The sequence below is a fragment of the Lonchura striata genome, chromosome 2 (genome assembly GCF_046129695.1).
Source record: "Lonchura striata isolate bLonStr1 chromosome 2, bLonStr1.mat, whole genome shotgun sequence".
Taxonomy (NCBI): domain Eukaryota; kingdom Metazoa; phylum Chordata; class Aves; order Passeriformes; family Estrildidae; genus Lonchura; species Lonchura striata.
The window spans coordinates 14,044,795-14,066,237 of NC_134604.1; the positions used below are offsets into that span (position 1 = coordinate 14,044,795).

The following is a 21,443-nucleotide window of genomic DNA, read 5'->3' on the forward strand; positions in this document are numbered from 1 at the left end:
TGATGGTACTAAAACTGGAAGGGCAGAAGAATTGCCTGCTCAACAGGCAGTGTTTATATCTAAAATGTTTGCTGAGGGTGAACTCCAGATATAGGACTGCCCTTACATAGAACATTACATCTAGTAGATGTATTCCAAGAATTTGGCTTTTTATGTATTTTTTTGTCACACACACACACCCTCCTTTTTTTTTTTTTTACAGATATGCTAATTCTCCATTGGCACTTAAGCACAATGACCTTTCAGATGCAAGCTGTTCTGCAATAACAGTAGAAATTCTATGCCAGTTTATATATATATAGATTTATACACGTTTAACTACTGAATAAGGGATATGGGACTAATGCATTTGCAAATCATTGTGCAGACTGATCTTAAATCATTCTTTGTGGTATTTCAGAATTTGTGAAGAAAACATGAGGCTTAGCCAGCAATAATGCCTGCATGAAGCCATGTCTGCTATGTTTTTTTGCCAAACAATCCAGTTTTAGCAGGTCAAGAATCAGTTCCCAATGCTTTTTGCTAGACTGAAAATCACAGCAATAGTTGGCCTCATCTTTTCCACGTGCATCCTTTGTGTGACCAAAAAAGATCTTCAATAGATGAGCACTGCAAATTGGTATTTTTCAGTGCCTACTTGGAGCTGATGCTGAAGTTATTTCTTGCATACAAAACAGATTAAAAAGAAAAATCACACTGCAGGAAGAGCTTGTTTAACAAAAGCTAAGTTTATCTCATCAGCTGCGTAGCTCAGCAGGAGTGATTTGACAGAGCACAGCACAAGTTGGGGGATTTTATTTTGGGCTAGCTCTGGTCTGATCCTGTGAGCTGAACACCCGTGAGCAGCTGGAGAGTGTTAGGTGAAGCCCTGGGGTGCTGCAGAAAAGATGCAGCATTTGCTGTGTGCTCCAAGGCTGCTGGACAATACCAACCCCACACAGTGAGCACGGGACCACCGGGAGCTTCTTTTCAAAAGCACATTCCTGACCCAGGGATTCACCGTGTGAATGCATCTGCCAACAGATGACTGCAGAGGACAACAGCTACAGGAGAGTCCCAAGGACAGAGCGTGGACACCAGCTCTGGTGTGATTCAGCCTCTCTACATTGAGCTCAAATCTCTTTTTGCTCATTTGACAGCCCTTTTTGAAATGTGTTTTTCTAAGAATGTGCTATAGAAGGATGATGACAGCTGCAAGCTGAGAGCTAGAGTGATTTGTGTTTAGCCAAACATTTCCTCTGTGCCTTAACATCTTCTATGTGTTTCTTATTCTCTCCTCTATAGCCTACCCCAAACTGTCTCCTACATCAAAATCAGGTCAAATTAAGACACTGATCAGTTCAAAACTGCTGCAGCTGTTAGATATGGACAATCCTGACCAACAGGAATTACATTTTTTTCTGCTCTACACCAGACTGATACCAAGACAAGAGAAAGGCTTTAAGTACTCACAGGAGAGGGAAAAAAAAAAATTCCATTAGTCTGAGATGCACTTTTGTCAAGATGGCATTTCCATTTGTGTATCAGAAATTCATATTCTTTCTAAAAGAGGGAAATGATATGCAAACAATATTCTAATAGAAGACAAAGACTGGGATTTTGAGTGCACAGAAGAAAGATTTTTTTTCAGGTTATGGTTTCCACAGCAACTTTTCATTTCATCCCTGATGTGTCTATCTGTCTTATAAGGTCTTTCACAACATTTATATAAAACAAGATGTTCTGTTGATGGGAAATTATTAAGAAATTAATTTCTCAAGGAAAAAAACCCTGTAACTTTTCCTGTGTATATTCACAGCTTCACACACACTCACACACACCAAGCAATATACCTATGAATCAAGATGTTTGCATGTAGGTGTACATTTTTATTTTTGCTATCTATAGGAACATGAAATTGGCAGCCACTGTTGATTACACAAAAATGACAATGATGAAGGATGTGATACTAAGTGTAGCTGGTAGATATTCAGACCTGGAGGCAGGCAGTGCTCCTGAAGGTATCAGAGCTTTGCAGGCACTAACTTGCCTGATTAAGGAGGCAGACCTAACAATACACTGACTGGTGGTGTTGGATTCCAATCTTCCTGATTTGAATGGTTCAAGCAAGTTACACAAAAAGACAAACAGCCAGACCAGAGCTTTTCAGTAGTTGGCTCGCTCGTCTGTTTATTCCACACAACACTCCTCTCACACAAGATGGAGTGAGTTACAAGACATTCGTGTACTAAGCACGTTGTTCTGCAGCATGTGGCCGCATGTTTTGCACAGAAGAGGGGGTTGTGCTCTTCAGAGATCATAAATCTAGCACAGAAACGATTTCAGGAGGGATGTCCATGGTTTCTTTTTCAGATGTACACATGGAAATCTAAAATATAAGCACAGCTTGATACGAACATTATGATATGACAATATAAACGCTGTTGGACTGTGGCAGAAGTGAGACAAAAATCAATCCCAAAAGCACTTAGCCTTGTTTGCTCAGCAGTACTTATTGACAGCTGAGAGAATAGAATGAGTGGAAATAAAATTTTCAGAGCTCAGTACACAGTGATGAGATTAAAGTCAGAAGACCTAGAGAGGGACCATCGGCATAAAAATGCCTTAATAATGTAGAATCCAATGTTTACAGCATCCTCTTTCCTATTATAGCTCTGCTGGTGACTAAGCCTTGCCTGGTGCATTGACCTTGGCTGGCTGCCACCTGACAGTGCCCAGCCAGACACTCTCACTCCCTCTCCTCAGCACAACAGGGGGAGAAAATATGATGGAAAAGTTCATGGGTCAAGATAAGAACAGGGAGATCACTGGTTAGTGTCATGGGCAAAGCAGACTTTACTTGGGGAAGTTAATTTATTTTATTGGCAATTAATAATACAGTAGGATAATGATAAATAAACAAAATTGAAAACACTTTTGCTCTCACTCCTTCTTCTTCACAGATTTACCTCATATTCCCCAGCCCCAGCAGTGCAGCAGGGTGAGGAATGGGTTCTGGGGGTCAGTTCATACCTCTGCACCTCCACCACTCCTTCTTCACACAGTTCCTCTGTTCCAGCAAGTTCCTTACCATGGGACAGAGCCTTTCACAAACTGCTCCAGCATGGGTCCTTCCCACAGGCTGCAGTTCTGCACGAGCTGCTTCAGCATGGGTCCTTTCCATGGGATGCAGTCCTTCAGGAATAGACTGCTCCAGTGTGATTTCTGCCAGAAAACATGTTCCTGCACATATCCCTCTCCAGGGTCACAGCTCCTGCCAGAAGTGTACTCCAGGATGGGATCCCCATGAGCTGCAGGTGGAAATCTGCTCCTCCATGGACTGCTGGGGCACAGCTTCCTCACCATGGTGTCACCACGAGCTATAGGGGAATCTTAGTTTTGGTACCTGGAGCACCTCCTGCCCTTCTTCTGCACTGATCTTGGTGTCTGCAGGGCTGTTCCTCTCACATTTTTCTCACTCCTCTTCCTCACAGGTGCTGCAGAGTGTATTAAATATTCAGAAAAGTTTCTTCATTAAGAAGCTGGTCAGGCATTGTAACAGACTGCCCAGGAAAATTGTGAAATCACCATTCCTGGATGTCTCCAAAAACATGTAAATCTATCACAGAGGAGCACAGTTCAGTTGTGACCACAATGGTGCTGGGTTAATGGTTGGACTTGATGATCTCAGAAGTTATTTCCAACCTTAGCAGTTCTATGATTCTGTTAGACAGATGTCAGCCAAGAACAAATAAAATGCTGCATATTATGCATTTGGATTTGGTAAGTGAGCTTAGATTCACAGAAGTCTAAGAACATAAGATGCTTCTCATCAAGAGTGATTGTCTTCCTGTTATGCACTGGGGGAAAAAATGGAGACCTGGAGTAAGTATGTCTCTATGGAGAAGTTCAGTGAAAAGCACTAAAAATTACAAACCAAGTCACTATTTGAAACCTCTTGTTGCACACATAAAAAAAGGCAACAAAAGAATGAAGAATAAAATTGTATTTGATGCCAAAAAGAGAAAGAAATAAAACTAGATAATAAATTACTTAGAGAACATAAAAATCAATAAACTGAGAAAACTAATGCATGGAAATATTGGGGAAGAAAAAGAGTAAAGTTGGTACTTGCTTAAATAGGCATCATTAAGAGCACAAGTACAAACTATGACAGGATAGAGAAGTGATAGGAAATGTAGAAAAAGTCCTACTTGGTTAATTCCTGAGCTCTTCACTGCCTCCAGCACATGACAGGTGTATACAGATTGTGGACAAAAAATTAAGGAGCTGACAAGTTATCATTAAGAGCAAAGACTTCACAAAGTCAGAAAGACCAGGCCACAAAGACATCACAGGTGTTACAGTTACTAGAGGAGAACCAAATAAAGCATTATTTTCTCATCTGATAGGAAAATTTGTGACAAATTGATGCCAGGAAGTTTAGACAAAACTTATAGCTGCAATTTCAAACTTAGGAAAACTGAGCTCTTCACTGAACTGGCAAATACCCTTTGGACATCTGCTCCATTTCCAAAGTCTGTAGGAAAATTGTTTACCTTCTTCATTTCAATCCTGGTGTTGAAATCTGTGTTTTTAAACAAATATTGTTCATCATCTGAAGTCACATTCCAATTTATGAGGCTCTAAGCATAATGCTTTGTCACCATTTTTTTCCATATTTAGTGAAGAGAAAGAGGCATCACAACACCTGCTATTTCCAGAAGACAAATTGTTCATAGATTAATCAGAAAGCAGACATCATCATTATTACAAAGAGTGTCCTATGAACAATGTGAGTGAAAATCCACACAATAAACAGGAGTATTTTCATCTATAATCACATCTGGTGCTAAAAAGCTCAAGTGACATTCAGTCAACTGTGCATTTGACTAAATAGTGAATCTGAAACAGCAGTGTCATGCTCCCAGTCTTTTTAAATTTTTTTTTTCTTGTGACAATGTGCAAATAGTTCACTCCAATTCCCATCACTTTTTAGTAGCTCTCTCACAATGATTATTCAACAAACAGTCAGCATTTTCCTACACATTTTGGCAGTCTAAAATACCTGCCTTGATTAAATTTTTTTTCAGTGCAAATAAAAGACTAGGCTCACCAAGAATGTACTCATAATTAACAAGGGGGGGGGGGGGGGGGGGGGGAGGGGGGAACCATGATAAATATAAAAACATTTCAAGATGCTTATTTTTGAGACCAAATTGTTTTAAGATACCTAACACATTTTGTGTTGTTCTCTGGGTTACACCAAGCTGCCTATTCCATACAAAAGCAGCATGACAGAAAATATTTAAGTGATTATTTCTCATTCTCTAATACTCATCAGCTCAGCTCATCAGCCCAAAAAGCATGGCACACATTGCTCTGGTTATGGTAGGCAAAGAGGAAGTCACCAAAGCCCACACCCAGAGCTTCACATATGACAAAACCCTGCCCTTTACCAGTCATAGCCAACAGTGAAAGTACCTGTGAAAGCTTTATTAACATCCCGCCCTTTCTTACAACCACCCTCAATAGCCACATTATTCTCTTTGGTCTGATAATTTTTATTAATCATATACAACAAACCTAAGGGCCAATTTTATTCTAGGATAGCCTGTGTCATTGCCAGAGCACCTCATTTCAGTACTAAGCCTGCTCCAAATTTCTACCTTAATCGAAGAGCTGACACATTGCAGGTGACTGGGCCAATTCCACCAAATACAAATTAAAGGTGAAAATAAAGATATGAGTGTGAAAACCATATCCTTTCAGCCAGGACAAATTATCACAGCTTCAGAGAGCTTTCTCCCCATACACCATCATCTCACTGTCTACATTCTAATCTTTTCTGTCTCCATTAGATCTTACCCTTCAACATCACTTAGGGCAAAGGAATTAAGAAAAGGTCTTACATTACAGCCTAATGATCACAGCACACCTGCACTGTGATTCCCAGAAGCAGGCTGCTCCGCAGCCTAAATCTCTTAATTTTAACAGCCCTGTCATCCTTCAGTTTGGCTGCAATGATCCAGCTTCTGAAAAAGGCACAGATTGCTGCACTTGTCCAAAAAAACAATCCATGCTCACTTACCCCACTGAGAAACACCAGCCCAGGAATCCAGGTTTAGACCTGACTGGGCAGCTCCTTAAGAAACAAGAGATCTTTCCTGTATTTCAGAAGTCACAAATGATGCCTCAACTGCACCTTGGACAAGGCACTGATGCAGATTTCACTAGAGATGCAAAACACTTTTCCTGTCTAGAGTCATTTCAAACCTATTTGCTCTACTTCCAAGCTGTCACTTATTTCTCCCAGAGGTTTTACACATGAAAAGTGCCTCTCCCTCCCCACAGAAGGCATGATGATGATGCACACCAGAGTGAGAGTAACCCAGCACTGACATTCGACACCACAGGAAAGGCTTTGCTTGTCCACAAAGCCTGGAAACCAGCCTGGCCTCTGTAGACCCTTTTCCCTAAGGCAGAGTCACTCTTCATGCCTTTCTGAAAGGCTGGAGTGATGTCAGCAGACATCCAGGTCTATTTAGAAGTGATAAAATGCAATTAAAAGGCACAGGGAGATGGTCATGGCTAAGAATGCTTATGGAGCAGAGATAATCTTGCAGAAACAAGCAGGCAAAGGCTCTTCAAAACACACATTTCAGTTTAGTTACTGCTGCATTAGTATTTGGAAGTTCTGACAGACCTGACCAATAAAAACTAAAATTAACAACCAGTCTGTGGAGAGTTTTTTATCTTGGACATATGAAGATGAAAAGAAATAAATGGTGTGGTTAGGGTTGTCTTTGTTTCCTTTGTTTTAAACAAGCACACCACCTGCACTTTAGACAACTTAATACTTCTGTTCTCAATAAAACCATGATGTGATCTCAGCTTCTCAGGAACTGTTCAACAAACATTTACCCAAATAACCACAAAAATCCTTCAGGTGAATGTTTGCATATTTGCACATTTACATTAAAGAGTGACCAAAAATTTCCATTGCTGTTTCTTATTTCCGTATCCAGTATAATGTCAAATTTGTCTTATTTTCTACCAATTATCAATGCAAGCACATTAATTGAAAAAGAAACATGTTAAAAATTCAAAAATAAACAAAGATATCAAATACTAGATCATCATATGTCATGTGCAACCAGAAAACAAAATAACCAAAAAACCCTAAAACTGCCTTCTTTCTGCATTTCTGTTAGATGTATTGCTTAGACCTTCTGTACTTTTGACCTGTGTCATTTTCTGGTTTCCAACACAGAACTTTAAAGAGAATCCAGTTGTCAAAATGGAAAGAAAAGTGCTATATTTTCACCAGCAGTCTTTTACTCTGGTACAGAAATATGTTCATTATTGTTTTGAGGAAGGGTGGTACATACATCAGAGTCTTTTTCAAACAAAATTAAGGTATTTCCCTAATTCAATCTTTGAAAATTCCAACTTTCTCTAGAGCTGTATTGCTATCTAGAGAAAGACAAAAAAGCTTACTAAAAAGGGCCTTTCTGCCCCACATCATCAGGTCAGGAACAACCAAGGTTTTGGTCTTTTGGGTAAGGTCTGAGGCTTAAGAGTTGAAGTACCAGTTTGAGTAGCTGAGTATCATTAGCAGCTGAGCTGGCTAGTTGTGCCTACGCTCTCCTAAGAATACATAAATAGATCTTGGGTTGTAATTCGCATAGATGTTCTCCGGAGAGCCAGGAGGCTTGACTGCTTCTCTTCTCGCACGTGAAGGTGGGAACTCCCAGGCTCTGGTCTGCAAAAGGAAGAAAAACATGCACCATTGTATTACATTGTAGAAAATTGTAGAATTTTGTGGGATTGTCATTCCTATAGATCCCAAACTAAAAACAAAGAGCAGAAGAGACCTGGTAGGTAACATTACTGTTGAAAAAGAAATGTGATTTCTCTGAGCTCTCTGTGCAAAAGGGTAGAGCACAGAGGGTGAAACATGAACTGGCAGACAGATCAAGAACAGCCTTCACAAAGCCTCAACGGGACAGTCTTTGAAATTTTTTTCTTAATATTGTTTTTTTTCTTAATATTGTCTTTTCAAAATCAAATTTTGAAATGTTGGTCTCTACGGCAAAATAGATGGAAACAAACAATGCTAACTTCTCTGAAAACAAAGTACCAAAACAAAAACAAAACAGACAAGCCACAAACAATCTACTTTAGCACCTAAAATCACTGGAAGCCTTTGATCTCTGCAACTCCCCCTCTCATCAATGAAATTGTCCTGAATGGGGAAATGAATCATTCTAGCTTCAGAACACTCTGACCACTTTGCAACAAACAAGGCACACGAACCTTAATTAAATCATGAGCAGAAAACAAAATAGGAAATAATTGGTCTTTCCATGTGCATTAAGTGAGGCAGAAGCCCTGAGGAAAAGCAGCACATTTTCATATTTTTAAATATATATCACAACACACTGGAATTAGAGAGTGAGTAAAAGTTATGGTGGCAGATTTATCCCTGGTGTTTCCTGGCTTACAAGTATATGAACTGCTACATAAAATAAAAGTTTCATAGCTGTGTTTGTCTCCAATACAGCAAAACAAAGTGGGCCTTTTTTGCTCCTTGTAAAAGGCATGTCTGATTCCATCCAATCTTAAATCAGGCAGGCCTATGCCATTAAGAATACACATTCTTAAATAAAACATCTGAGTAAAGACTACTCTGAGAAGCAGAAATATGAAAATATTAAGTTTTGGGAGAGCTAAAATTCAGCATTGTAAATGTGACCTATAGACAGGAAATGCACCGCACCACTCTCTATCCAGTGCTTAAACAATTGCTCAGATACTCTGGTTATACATGAAGATAGGGCCATTCAAACAACAGACATTCTCATAGATGATGTGTTCCTCATTCCCCCCCTCCAAGTGCTCACAGAGGTATATGGGAGGTTTGTCAGAGTTGACACACTGCAAAGAAATCACAAGTTTTAGTGAAGAATACACGAAAACCTGCAAAGCACAGACACACACAAAGCCCACTTACTGTAAAATGTTCTGCTGGGGCCTGTGCTCGTTTAGGTAAGCAGCAAGCTGAAAGTAGGAAGTTAGAATGGTTTGATGGTGCAGGGTACACAACTCTTGTAGCTGGGGTTCTCCTCTAGCTGCCCCCAGCTCTTGAAAGACTTTCTTCAAAACAGTTCCCCTCATATCTTAAGTTCTTATTATTTTACATCCTGCTCCTTAACATGCTCTTGTTTTATTTTTCCCTTCATTGAAACTTCTGGTCATGCTGGGTACCCTGGTTTCTGCTGGGATAAGTTCATTTTCTTCTTAGTAGCTGTGTTTTGCATTTAGTGTGAGAAATTAAACAAATCAGCTGTCTAATATACCCAATGCACAATTATCTGAAAGATATCAAACTATGTACACTTGGCCTAATCTTACACTTGCTCAAGGGAAAACTTATCACTGCTCATGGAAAGAGATCATTTGTGTTTAGTCATTACTTTATAAACTGTCATTCTTAAGTATAGAATTTCATGCTAGTAAATGCAGGGCAAACAAAATCATTCTAAAAACTCAGAGCCTTTTAAACTAAAAACAGACAGAACACTTTTCATCTGCATGAATCTCTGACATGTCTGTAATGCACTAATACCACAATACTTATGGCTCTTTCAAAACTCCAGACTTATTTTAAATTGCTACCCCTTGTTTCATTATGACTTCTCCAAAAGGACAGTGCATATGAACATTTTCCTCCTTGCCTCCCACTCCCTCTCAGTCTCAGCAATAAAGTGCATATCCTTTTACCTGCACATAGTCAGCAATGGGATTGCAATGTATTTCAGATTCAAAGGACTCACCTCTGCGCCTGAAAATCAAGCATAAAGGCACACCAATGACAGCAACGACACCTGCAACTGCTCCTGTCAGGATGTAGAGAAGCCTATGGGAGGTTGTTCTGGTTTGAAGGACAGAGGAGTCTGAGCAATGAGAAAAAAGAGCAAGTTACAGAGCTAGATTCAGTATCCATGAATTTGTGACAGAACTGCCTACCTTGTCTGGAAGAAAAAGCTAATCCTCTGCTTTCAAACAAAGCAGAAAGATGAGAAGTCTGGATGCCAACCAGCAATAAGAAGCTGCCTCACATCCCAGTCATTTGTGTGTACATGCAAACACATTTTCATTTTCAACTCATCTGCCTCTACAGTCTCATTTTCTTCAAGTACTACTAGCCTCGAACAACTGAGCAGCCATCCCTGCAAAATGCTGTTATTGATGACTGGTTTATGCTGATTTCTGTTCTTCATGCCTTTACTAGTAGAGATATTTTGGTGATATGAGCTCTTTACCTGCTCTTACAAATCCTACTGCGATAGACTTCCAACAGGTCCAGCACAGCCACAGAAGCTGAATTTTAGCCTTTACTACCTTTGCAAGTCACAGGCAGATATGCTCCAAGGAAATTTTCTCCAGACCATCACTACTGTGGAAAAGCTGGACAAAATGTTGTGGGGAAGATGCTTTTCTATTCTTTCTTGTTTCTTGCTATCCTACTCTGATTTGAGTGGCAAGAAATTACTTTCTCTCAAGTCTCTTTTGCCTATGACAGTAATTGGTGAATGATCTCTCCCTGTCTTCACCTTGACCCACGAGCTGGCCATTGTGTTTTTCTCCCTGTCTTGTTGAAAAGGAGGGAGCAATAGAGCAGCTTGGAGGGCACTGGGAACCAGCCAAGGTGAACCCACTGAAAGCAGAATAAGCAATTCTTGTAAACAGAACAGGAACTGAAAGAAAAACAAGCCAAATTTTCTCTCTACAGTGCCACAAAGCATTTGGTTTCAAAATTATTAATTTATCTCTCAACATGCACTAGGACTTCACCTCATAACCACACTAACCTAGTTCCAGGGCCCTCGCGTTTAGTGGGAAGAGCTGCACAGAACAGCAGAGAGGAGCCCAAGACATAATGAAAAGCAATCACAAAATAACATTATTTACATTTCAGGTCAATGACCAGAGTCTGGTTCATGGCTGCATGGGTGACCTGGCAGGTGACAGAAGGAAATGAGCTGTTGGTCCAGCCAAAGTAGCTCACTCTGGTCACTGTTCCATTGGGGTGCTGGAATTCTTCCTCAGAGCTGTGATTGCTTGCAGGGATCCAGGAGATGTCAGCAGCTGGCTTTCCTGCAGATGCCTGGCAGGCAGCCACCCTGCTCTCATCACGGGTCAGAGTCACCATAGGAGGGACTGCAGAAGAAATTTTAAAAAGCCACAACCATTATTTCTATTCATATTTTATATTTCTATTTAGTATAAAATCACCAACTGAGAAACCGACAAACTGGTGATATTTTTTAGATTGTATAACAAATTAGTGAGATTTTAAAATAATTTGAAATATTAGCACCCCTTAAAGGAAAAAAAAAAAAAACATCAAAAAGTCCAAGGTGGACACCTCAAAAACTAGCTGGCTGCATCTAAAGTACTGCTTCCTCCTGTTTGCCAAAAGGTGATGACAGATTAACAGGAGATGGGATGACAGAGAGGGGTGGATTCAATAAATATTTTCAACTTGACTGATGAAAAGGCAGATTGCTGAAGATTCAGGTACAATATTTAGGAGTTTGGATATGTAGAATCAAAAATCTGATAGTAGGGAAATAAAAGAGGAATTGGGCAAAAGTCTTCTGCTTGAAGTCCAGCAACTCGTTCTGCATTTGGCAAAACGGGGAAAGGTTTGCACAACACCTAAACATTTATCAGAAAGGCACAATTCTGAAGGGAACAACAAAAAAAAATGAAAGCAAACTAATAAAAGAACCCAACCAAAAAAAAAAAAAAATCAAGTGACTAAAATTAGTAATCACAATCATAGAGTTAAAAATTAATTTCTTATCTTTTTCAGTTATATTGAGATGATTTAACTAATATAGCCAAAACACAAAATCTTCCTGTGTTTTTTTATTCACTATGCTTCCAAATATTCTTTTGTTCCTGCCTATGTTGCAAATAAACTAATTTAACTTTTATTTTAGTGTTGCAGTCTTACCTATTACAATCAGAGAAAAGAGAAAATGAAAATTCCCTTCACTGTTGGCAAATTCACAGGTGTAAATTCCCTCATCCCCAAGGTTCACAGGGTAAATACGAAGTGCAGGGTCAGTGACAGGTGAATATTTCCACGTGATCCTCTCACTGCAGTTCAGCCTTCTTGTCTCATTCTGATCCCTTCTATAGGACAAGCAGTAGCAACTTTTGCAATTCCTCTTCCATGTCACCAGCAGCAAAGGCACCTTGGAGATGTTGGGGCAACTCAGCACAACTTCATGGCCAGCCTCTACACTCACCCTTTTGTGAGCTGCATAAGATGAAATAAAAATACACTAAAAAGATGCTACAGTCATTGTAAAAGGACAGAAAACTTTTGGCTTCAGCACCTTTCAAAATAGACTTCCTGACTGTACTGGCAGCCTTGGGACATATTAGCATTAAACTTCCAGATCCACCTTCCTGAAGTTTGGAAGTGGAGTGGAGATGATGCCATTTTGCTGTGGACAGTGATGCTGCAAGTCCTCCACCTTTATTTTAGGTAACAAATTTCTATCACTTTTATGTAGGCTTTGAAAAATTGATGGGGCAGGCAAAATTCACTCTTAAGGGAAAGGAAGCTACTTTTAAAAATTTATTGCGTTCCTGAATTAGGTGCCTTGCTTCAAGTGCCAGTAAAACCCAGAATAGCTTTGGAACACACACCTGTGGCACGGTTAAAACCAGCATCACTTGGAGCAGAAGTTTAGTAAGAGATATATGTGGATCCCTTTTATTCCAGAAATCATAGCTCTCCTGCCCTTGTCCCAGCTGAACAGATGTGTCTTTAGATGACCAGTTTTGGATTCCTATCAGATTTATCATTCTGTAAGGCACGCAATTATTTTGCCTGCCAAGGTGACATTACTCTTTCCATTCCTACTAAACAATAGGCAAAATTTGCTCTGGTGTACTATGAAGTTTCAATGTCCTGGCAAGTTGGAAATGCAGAGTACCAAACAGTGCTACATGTAGTTTTGCATCTTTCTCACTTACCTTCAACCAGATTGATTAGCAAGAAAAGGAGCACAGCCAGAACTGCCCATTTCTGAGCCATCTTCAGCAGAAGGAATCAACCCTGCAGAAAATGAAGGCAAAGAAAATGGCATATAGTCACAAAGGGTTGTGCTCATCACTTCAAAGAGAACATGTAGTAAAACCCCTGTTTCCTTTGAAAGCAGTTCTAAACAAGACCCCATGTCAAGTGCCACTCTTGCAGTGAAGAAAGTAAAGCAAAAACAGGGTTAATTTTTTTTAAAAAAGAAAATAAAGACAAAACAAACAAACAAACACCCAAACAAGCTACTGTTTATAAAGAGTTTTTTAAATCCTGGATCTCTGGTACCACTCAGGATCTAGACTGCATCAACTATTTGGCAAAGAAATTATTCCTAGCCTTTGCATGCCTTTAATTTCTTGCAGAGTAGCTCCCCTTTTGGAGCAGAACAAAAAGAGCAGCCCTCCTATTGCAAGGGATCAAAACCATATGAATTTGTTTCTTCCTTTCATAGGCAGGGTGAACTAAAGAGGCATCTAGTAACTCCTGCTATTCTACAACTATCTAAACCTTTTAACAAACCACGTCGTATAAATGCTGCCATTTCTATCTCTTTAATATTTTACTTTCTGAATCAGGCACCCACAGCTAGAGATGATTGGAAAATCGTGCTCCCATCCCATGGGAAATACTGACACAATGTTTTCATTCCCAAGTCAAAATCCAAGATGCAAGCAGACAAGCAAACACCTCTGTGCAATGGCTGATTCAGAAATGTCATATTTGTAGTAACAGGACTTTCCTTGAGGCTTGTTTGGATCACACACTGTTCACACCCTTATTCAAACACAACCAAGTTTCCCAGCACGTGCTGGGAGGAGAGGGAAAGGCACCCAGAGACCTGAATCCTCATCTGGTACCAGCTGCCATTAAAGTAACAACCTTCAATTATGCAGCATTAAAGATTTCATTTTAAATACGAAACAATCCAAGAGAGGCTGTCAGGTATAGAGGAGAGAAGCCACAACACTGCCACAAGTGTGGCACAGGAAGAACAAATGCTGCCACAGGCACGAGAGGCAAGAGATGGTGTTTTCCTTAACACAGGGTGATACAAGTGCGTGTTCAAGTCACTGAATCACAGAATGGTTTGGGTTGGAAGGGACCTTAAGTATCTTCCAACTTCCAACCCACTGCCATGGGCCCTTCCACCAGACCAGGCTGCTCAGAGCCCCATCCAACCTGACCTGATCACTTCCAGGGATGAGGCATCCACAGCTTCTCTGGGTAACCTGTTCCAGCACCTCACCACTCTCAATAGAATTGCATTCCTCAAAGAATTGTTTTGCTCACAATTCTAACAAAGAATTGTGATGCATCTGGATGAAAAGCTTTCATTACCACCTGGTAAAAATGTCAATACAATCACTCCGATCTATATTCTGCTACTGATGTGTAACAAGCAAGGTAATTCTTACATTAAAAGCACCTCAAATTACATTGTCATTCACATAAAATCTTTGCCATAAAGGAAATATTTTGGTTTGTTTCATTTTATTCAGTGCTGTCAGAAATTTTGGGATTTTTTTCTTTGCAATTTGGATATATTATGCATGTAAAAGTTGCTTCCAATCAAAAAAGTCTGAAACTTTGAAAACTGATTTTTTTAAACCAAAAATAATTTAAAATATACATTTTGACCAGACTTATGTACTGAATGTACTGAACTTGACCCAATTTGCAAAGATTTTCTCAGTCCTTTCAAAAGGAAAGTAAAAGAAAAAACAACAAACCTTCCGCAATTTCTTTCAGCAAATTCAGTATTCACCGATTTTGATGGGTCCATAAATATTCATAACAGAATATTGTCATATTGGAACTTGTCCCAGAGAAGTATCTTTTTTTTTTTAATGCATACAAATCTCATATATGCCATTTATTTGCTCAAAAGAACAGGCATTAATAATTAAAAATGGGACCTTACAGAAAGAAGAGAGTATATGACTCTGTTTAAATATTCATGTGTGAAAGGCAGAATTTAATCTGCAATTTTTAAAATTCACAACCCTTGAACAGTTGTGCCTCTGAGCAAGAAGGAATTCTCAAAGTCCAAAACCGAACAACCAAGCAGAGATGAATCAAACCCATTTAAAAGTAGCAAACGAATATGGCTTGCCTTGTGTTATTGCCTTTGATGGAATTAAAATGCCTCAACGGCCGCATTAAAATAAATTAAATTCTTTTCCTCAGCCTCGGTGGCGGTGGCTGGCACAAGACCGTGCGATGCGTGTGCCGCTCTTCCCGCTCGGATCCATCCCAAGGAGAGCTGAGGCTGGGGAGATGCACTCACTTGACAGGCCAAGAGGAGCCTCCTCACCCTGGAGCCTGGCAGGGGAGCAGCAGCAGCTCCAGCGTGTTCCGATTCTCCTGCTGGGCTGAGCAGGGAGACTTCAGCACCCGCAGCCGCTCCCACGGGATCCCAGGCCTGAGGGCTGATTCCAGGGCAGCTCCTGCACACCAGGGAACTGCAGGGATGTACCTGGAGCTGCCCTCCCTCTCTGACCCCACCAGGGGCCCAGGTATAGCTGCAAACTATCTCAGTTGAGGAGATTCCATCCCTGCGTTCAGCTGTGTGCTTTCATTGGTTTCTTTTTGTTGTTGCTTCCGAGACCTTAACATAGCAGCTGATTTTTCTTAAAGACAGATAAAGCCTCCACCCCCCTCCCCCCTTGAAAGAGATGCCCTGAAGAGGATGTGGCAGAGTTAAATTGAGAGAAACAAACTGCTTTGTGACATGCGAACAAGTCACAGCCTTAGCTGTCTGTTGTTACACGCCAGCCACAAGCCTTGAGCTATGCAATGCACCAACTTAAAACCAGGCAAATGCATGCAATGTCCAACATGACTTAAATATTTGCTAACACAACCTGAAAAAGGAAAAGGTCAGGTATGCATCAGTGCATCAGTTGTCACCACAACTTTTTGAAGGATAACCAGTATGTCACAGAGCCATTCCCATGTTTAACTCAGCAAAATATGGTTCTGTTTTGAAGTGAAAGCACATTTTAAAGAGTACAAAAGACCCTGCCTTAGCAGGGTGTCTGTTCTGTGTAAGATGTGTCTTTAGGAAAGGAATGGTTGGGAGGGATGGCAAGAAGAGAAGCCATGGCACACATCTGTATCAACTCTCTTGCTTCCTCTTACAAGGATAAGGATTTGCTCTGCAAATCAAGGCTATATTATTTAAAATCCAAACCCACAATTTTGGCAGTCAGAGCAGCAGCAGTGTCTTCTAAGCAGTATTTGATGTTTCTACCTCATCACCAAGACTACACAGCACCCAACTCAAAAGCCTGCAGTTTTTCTGAAGTGAGAGATGTTGGCTATGCTGTATTTTCAACATGCCCAGGTCAGGCTCTTCTGCTCTCTTTCTCCCTACCAATGGTCCTCTGCTGGGAATTCCTCAAGTCCCTCCACTGAAAAAATAGCAACAAAATACAGCAAGACTTTGAATGCCCTCTGTGGAAGACAAAAGGGGCAGCAGGTAGATATTCCCAAAGCTGAAAATGGAAAGCTCTGGGGGGAGAGGAGAGGCTGTGTTCTTTCTCTCTTCTTAGGCATCTTCCTTAGTCATCTGTGGCTCGCCCCTGACAATGCTGCTGGGTAATGGACCTCTGCTTCGACTTTGGAGCCTCCTAGTATTTTTATTCTCTTAAAGATACCCTGGCCCTAAAAACTGATCTCTGAATTCCTCTACTAGCACAGCAGAAGACTTTTAGCTCTGTCAGGGACTGATGGATCAGAACCTCCATAGTGCATTTTCTCCTCAGACTCCCTGTTTGTCTCACAGCTGATGGCACCTGTTGAAGCTAGACATTATTTGAAATTTAGTCTATCCAGTTTGTAAGCTAGTTTAATTCAGTTCCAAACTACAAAGCTTTCTCTGCAAAATGGGAAATAGAGGGTGGATGGCTTTCTGAAAGAGAGAATTATCCTAATAGAATGAGCTCTCAAAACAATCACAAGCAAGTCATACAAAACAACTGTAAAATTACAGTGTTTAGGTAAATATATACCTAAAGGCAAATAGTTTTGAAATTTCCTCCACAGCAAGGCAGAGATTTGTGCCATCTATTGAATTCATCAAGATACCAGTATTTAGAGTAATACCAACATTACAAAGTGTGTATTTTTCCCCAGGGGAAAAAAGTTTGTCATATATAGTAGCTGTAATTCCAGAAAGCAGTTGGGCATCTCCCCTCTTCTCAGATATATTTACCTTTTTATCACTAGCTTGTCTGGAAAATAGTTTAGTGAAGTTATTGCACAAGCCAAGGCATATTCTTCACACCTGTAGCTGCCTTGCAGCCACTCCCTCAGGGAGTAATCCACTGTTGGGAAGGGGGAGTAGGAGCAAAGAATGAGAACACCACCCCTGGTAGCTCATTCTCTTCTTTCCAGAAAGGGAGAAGAAATTTGCTTTCCATTTTATGTGGAAAAAACCCAGTTCTTGTACCTAACACCTTGACTTTCTCAGGTATAAACCATCTGTGGCTCTCACCAATGTCAGCAAACAGATGGGGAAAAGCCCTACTGATAATGAAGCCTGTAAAACATGACACTTCCATGTTAAAATATCCAGAGGCAATTATATCACAATTTTCAGAGATCAAGGAAATGTATTTCTTTTTTAATCGTAGGTCATTAACCTCAGGAGCTTCTCGCACATCCCAATACTGCAGCAGACAAATCTACCTACCACACATATGTTAATGATCTTAACTGCTTTAACTCCTGCCCCTTGTGGGCCTACTGTTTTTGCTGCTGATTTCCCAGAAAAAAAAACTGGGAATTAGCAACCCACAAGTGTAATTACAGCTTTCAGGACTGTGGCTAACCAGAGGAAAAGTCTTCCATACAAGTATTCAGAGATGAGCAGAGAGGAGATGGTTTATAGCTTGATGTTTAACTTCTTTAGTAAGCATCAGGAAGTATCTCAGGCTCCCTAGATGAAGGTTTCCTCCCCATCTTTCAGTCAGAGGTACTGGCCTCCCACTCCACAGCCAAACACGATGGAATTGCACCACACATCCCAAACTGCACATAAAGAAGCTACAAACCTCCAGTAATTCCTGCTTTAAAAAGAACAGAAATAGCAGAATACCTGGTGCATAGCAGAAATAAAATCCCAGGTAGTCCTTCCTCACCCATCAGCCAGTCCTACCTGGAGCATCACTAACTGTGGTTTGGGCAGTGCCAAGCAGGGACTTACCTGACCTCTCTCCTTCAGCTCTTCACTGCTCCTTCTCCTTCACACTTCAGGGAACATAATTTTCTCTGAAATCTACAGCTTCCCCATTCCATGGACAGCTGTGAAGAACCTGAAAGAAGCCCCAGGAATCCCCATCAGCTGGGAGACAGCTTCCCCAGCCTCAAGGAGCTGCATCCTCCACCCTCATTGGAGTCATTGCATAGATATGTATTTTACTTATTTATATATTTAAGGAAGGGACAAAAAGTCCCCTGTGTTTATAGAGCAGCTAGATCAACACTTATAACTATGAAATACATTCTGCTATTGTATGACAAAGGAGGAAGAGTTTTCTTTCATTTCCCCTTCTGTATTTTTTTTTTTACAAGTGGAATAAATTGGTTGTATAACAGAATGTACCTAAAATAGAAACCAACATCTATATTGGAAAAAACTACACATCCCACCTCTCAAATACCAAGTAAAGTCGTGACACCAGGGTCAGGATGCCATTTATCACTGCCTACACTCTTTTGGTGTGGCATAATACACCAAAGGGGACTCTTGTCCTTTTTCCTTCCTCACCACATAGGTTTCTTTGCTGTCATAGACTCCCTTTTCTCATGAGCCAGACAGCTCCATGTCAGTGATGTAGAAAAACTTTCCCTGGTGGTTTCCAGTAAAACTTCTCACCTCATTTCTTTTCTGGTTACCAGCACTTCTGGCAGATTTTAAGCTCTGTTTGAGGCAGGATGATGTAGGAGAGTGGAGCAGCTGGGAGAAGTCCTACAACATGTCCTTATTCAGGTTTCTGCTAAGCAAACTTCCTCCATATTTTGTAGTCCAGTGGTCTGCAGGTGAAAAGTACAGTATAAATTCAGGTAATCTTCCATAGATGTTAATGCTGTCATGGGACTGTGGGTATTGCTGATAAAAGATCTTTATTTTCTCATCTTCCCAGAATGGCTTAAAGTACAGCCCAGAGTGGAAGCTCCTGAGGACAGGGTGGCAGAGCTTCTCCAGGCTGGGAGAACATGCACATCGTTGTCTCCTGATTCACGTCCAAAGGCGCTGTGTGAAAAGTTGAGGCAGGGCACTATGACACAAATGAGAGAATGGGAAGTAAGATGCAAAAAACAAACACAAAAATGTCAGCTAGCACACAGAAAGCAGAAGTGTCAGACTCAGGAAGCCTCTAGCTCTCCACCTCATTCACTTTGCTGAATGCATTCCTGCCACAAACCAAAGCCTTTTTGTCACCCCTGCCCCCAGGCTATGTGCAAAACTACAGCCTGTGGCTGTGCCTGTGTACAGCTAAGAGCTCACTTAAAATACATGAAAAAACATGTCTTAATTTGCTAAAAGTGTCTGTGCTGTGGCCATGTCTATGTGTATTGCTACATACATTAATACTTTTTTAAATCATTATATAGAGGTACAACTTTATGCACACACTTGGAGCTGCTGCAGTCACAGCCATCTGATGCAGCAGGAAAAGTTAATTGGCTTTTTTCAAAGTCTCCTCCACTAGAAACCTGAGTTCTGCACATTGATTCCACATTGTTTGTTATCAGGGCTAGTTTATGGCTTTTGTAATTTAAAAATGCATCCAAAGGGATAAACTAGAGGCAACTTTGAACTATAGAGGCTTCCAACAAACCTCTTTGAGAGGATGATCTTCCCCAAAGAAGATAATTCTTCATGTAAAAGAAGAAGACCTGTGGACAACTGATGGCATTGTACATGGGGGTTACCTGCAACTGAACAATGAAGGAAACAACCTCACTCAAAGTCCAGGTTCAGTGAGTCCAGCACCTCTACTCCATCAGGGTTATGTATGTGTGCTGCAAAACTCCTCCAAAGTAGTTTTAATGCAGTTAACAAGGGCATAAGGATTATATGGTGTGAGGGATCCTGGCTGAATGCATACCTGGACAGTTAGCTTGAAAATCCATTTTCACTTAAAACAACATTTGATCTGGAAGCTTTGGACTAACAGTCTCTATTTCTTTATAGGCTCTAGAGACATGTATTACACAATGTACTCAAAGTTGTTGTTTGCTTGTTTACACAGGGCAGTTCTGAGATAAAGAACTGCCATTCTTTCCTGTGAAACAGGGGGGTGGGATTGCCCTGGCATGGGACAAGAAACAGGCACTATAGATTGCTGAGCAGGTCCTGAAAGAAAACCCAGCTCTGGCTCTACCATTGTCAAGGACAAGAGAGGTCATACAGACTTGTGCAAGAGAATTTTATTTGGGGAAATTAGTGTTTTCTTACTACTGAAGGACACTCACAGAACGCCTCCCCAGCGCTCCTTGAGCTGATATGATTTAAAAATGCTCATTGAGCCTTGGCCTTGATGAGCTGCATCTGGGCTGAGCTTCTCTTGAGCTTATCAGAAACTTTGTCTGTTCCAGGAGCTAGTGCTGTCTAGCAAGCTTTTGGTTTTTAACAAACAGCTTTGGAATCTTATTTTTCTTGCCCAAATAACAACCTGGGTTTAGGCCTAAGCCATTGGCCAAGTCTGGGCCCAAGTTTGACAGTGCAGACCTCCCTGAACACTGGGAGGGCATTCCTTATTCCTTTCTATATAATTTTTCCCCTTTTCCTTGCCTAGATCAGTGTAGATCATTTGTCGAGGATTTTAATTTTAGATTGATTGATTTTCTATTTCAGGATTATTTTTCTCTGTGCTTTAACCATCTAGTAAGCAATAGAGTGAACCTTGCCAATGCCTTTTTGCACACTTTAATATTAAACCTGCTTTTGCCAACTCCTTTGATTCTTTGAGCCACCTAAAACACTCATTTTTGACCAAAAATTAGCAATTTCTTGTTACTCAAGGCTAGTCACATCACAGAATTCCTAGTCTTGTTTATGTGTTTTCCAAAACAGAATGTGCCTCTATAACAGCTGATGTTCCCAACAGACAGAACGCACAGGTATTTGGAGCTGGGATTTCAGTAGGTGTGTTCATGTTAACAGTTACCATGGATATACACTGATGCTCCCTCCCTCAATGTAAAATGTCTCTCTGGTGTCTTATTACTCACAGACCTTCTGCAAGCACCTTGTTTTTATCACCCTTCAGCTCAAGGACTCGTATTCACAGTTGTTGTAAAGCAGGATATTTGGAAGCAGCTTCTA

The 21,443-nt window shown here is 40.7% G+C and overlaps 1 protein-coding gene across 1 annotated transcript; it reads right to left on the reverse strand.

Moving 5' to 3' along the window:
* Positions 1-7,609: 7,609 nt before the first annotated feature.
* On the reverse strand, positions 7,610-13,102 carry LOC116184216 (cell surface glycoprotein CD200 receptor 1-B-like). Its single transcript, XM_077790321.1, has 7 exons — positions 13,042-13,102; positions 12,712-12,854; positions 12,008-12,341; positions 10,957-11,205; positions 9,819-9,938; positions 8,996-9,042; positions 7,610-7,744 (listed from the first exon to the last, which is right to left on the reverse strand). The coding sequence occupies exons 1-7, from the start codon at positions 13,100-13,102 to the stop codon at positions 7,610-7,612; spliced, it is 1,089 nt and encodes a 362-aa protein (XP_077646447.1).
* Between the last annotated feature and the right edge of the window lie 8,341 nt (positions 13,103-21,443).

Bases quoted from the DNA above. Each gene is read 5' to 3' on its own strand.
- LOC116184216 (XM_077790321.1), bottom strand. From the start codon at position 13,102: ATGGCTCAGAAATGGGCAGTTCTGGCTGTGCTCCTTTTCTTGCTAATC. The intron at 12,855-13,041 runs GTAAGTGAGAAA...TAAATCTGATAG, and splicing joins GCTAATCAATCTGGTTGAAG to GAATCCAAAACTGGTCATCT. The intron at 7,745-8,995 runs GTAAGTGGGCTT...TTCCTTTTGCAG, and splicing joins CCCCAGCAGAACATTTTACA to ACCAGAGCCTGGGAGTTCCC.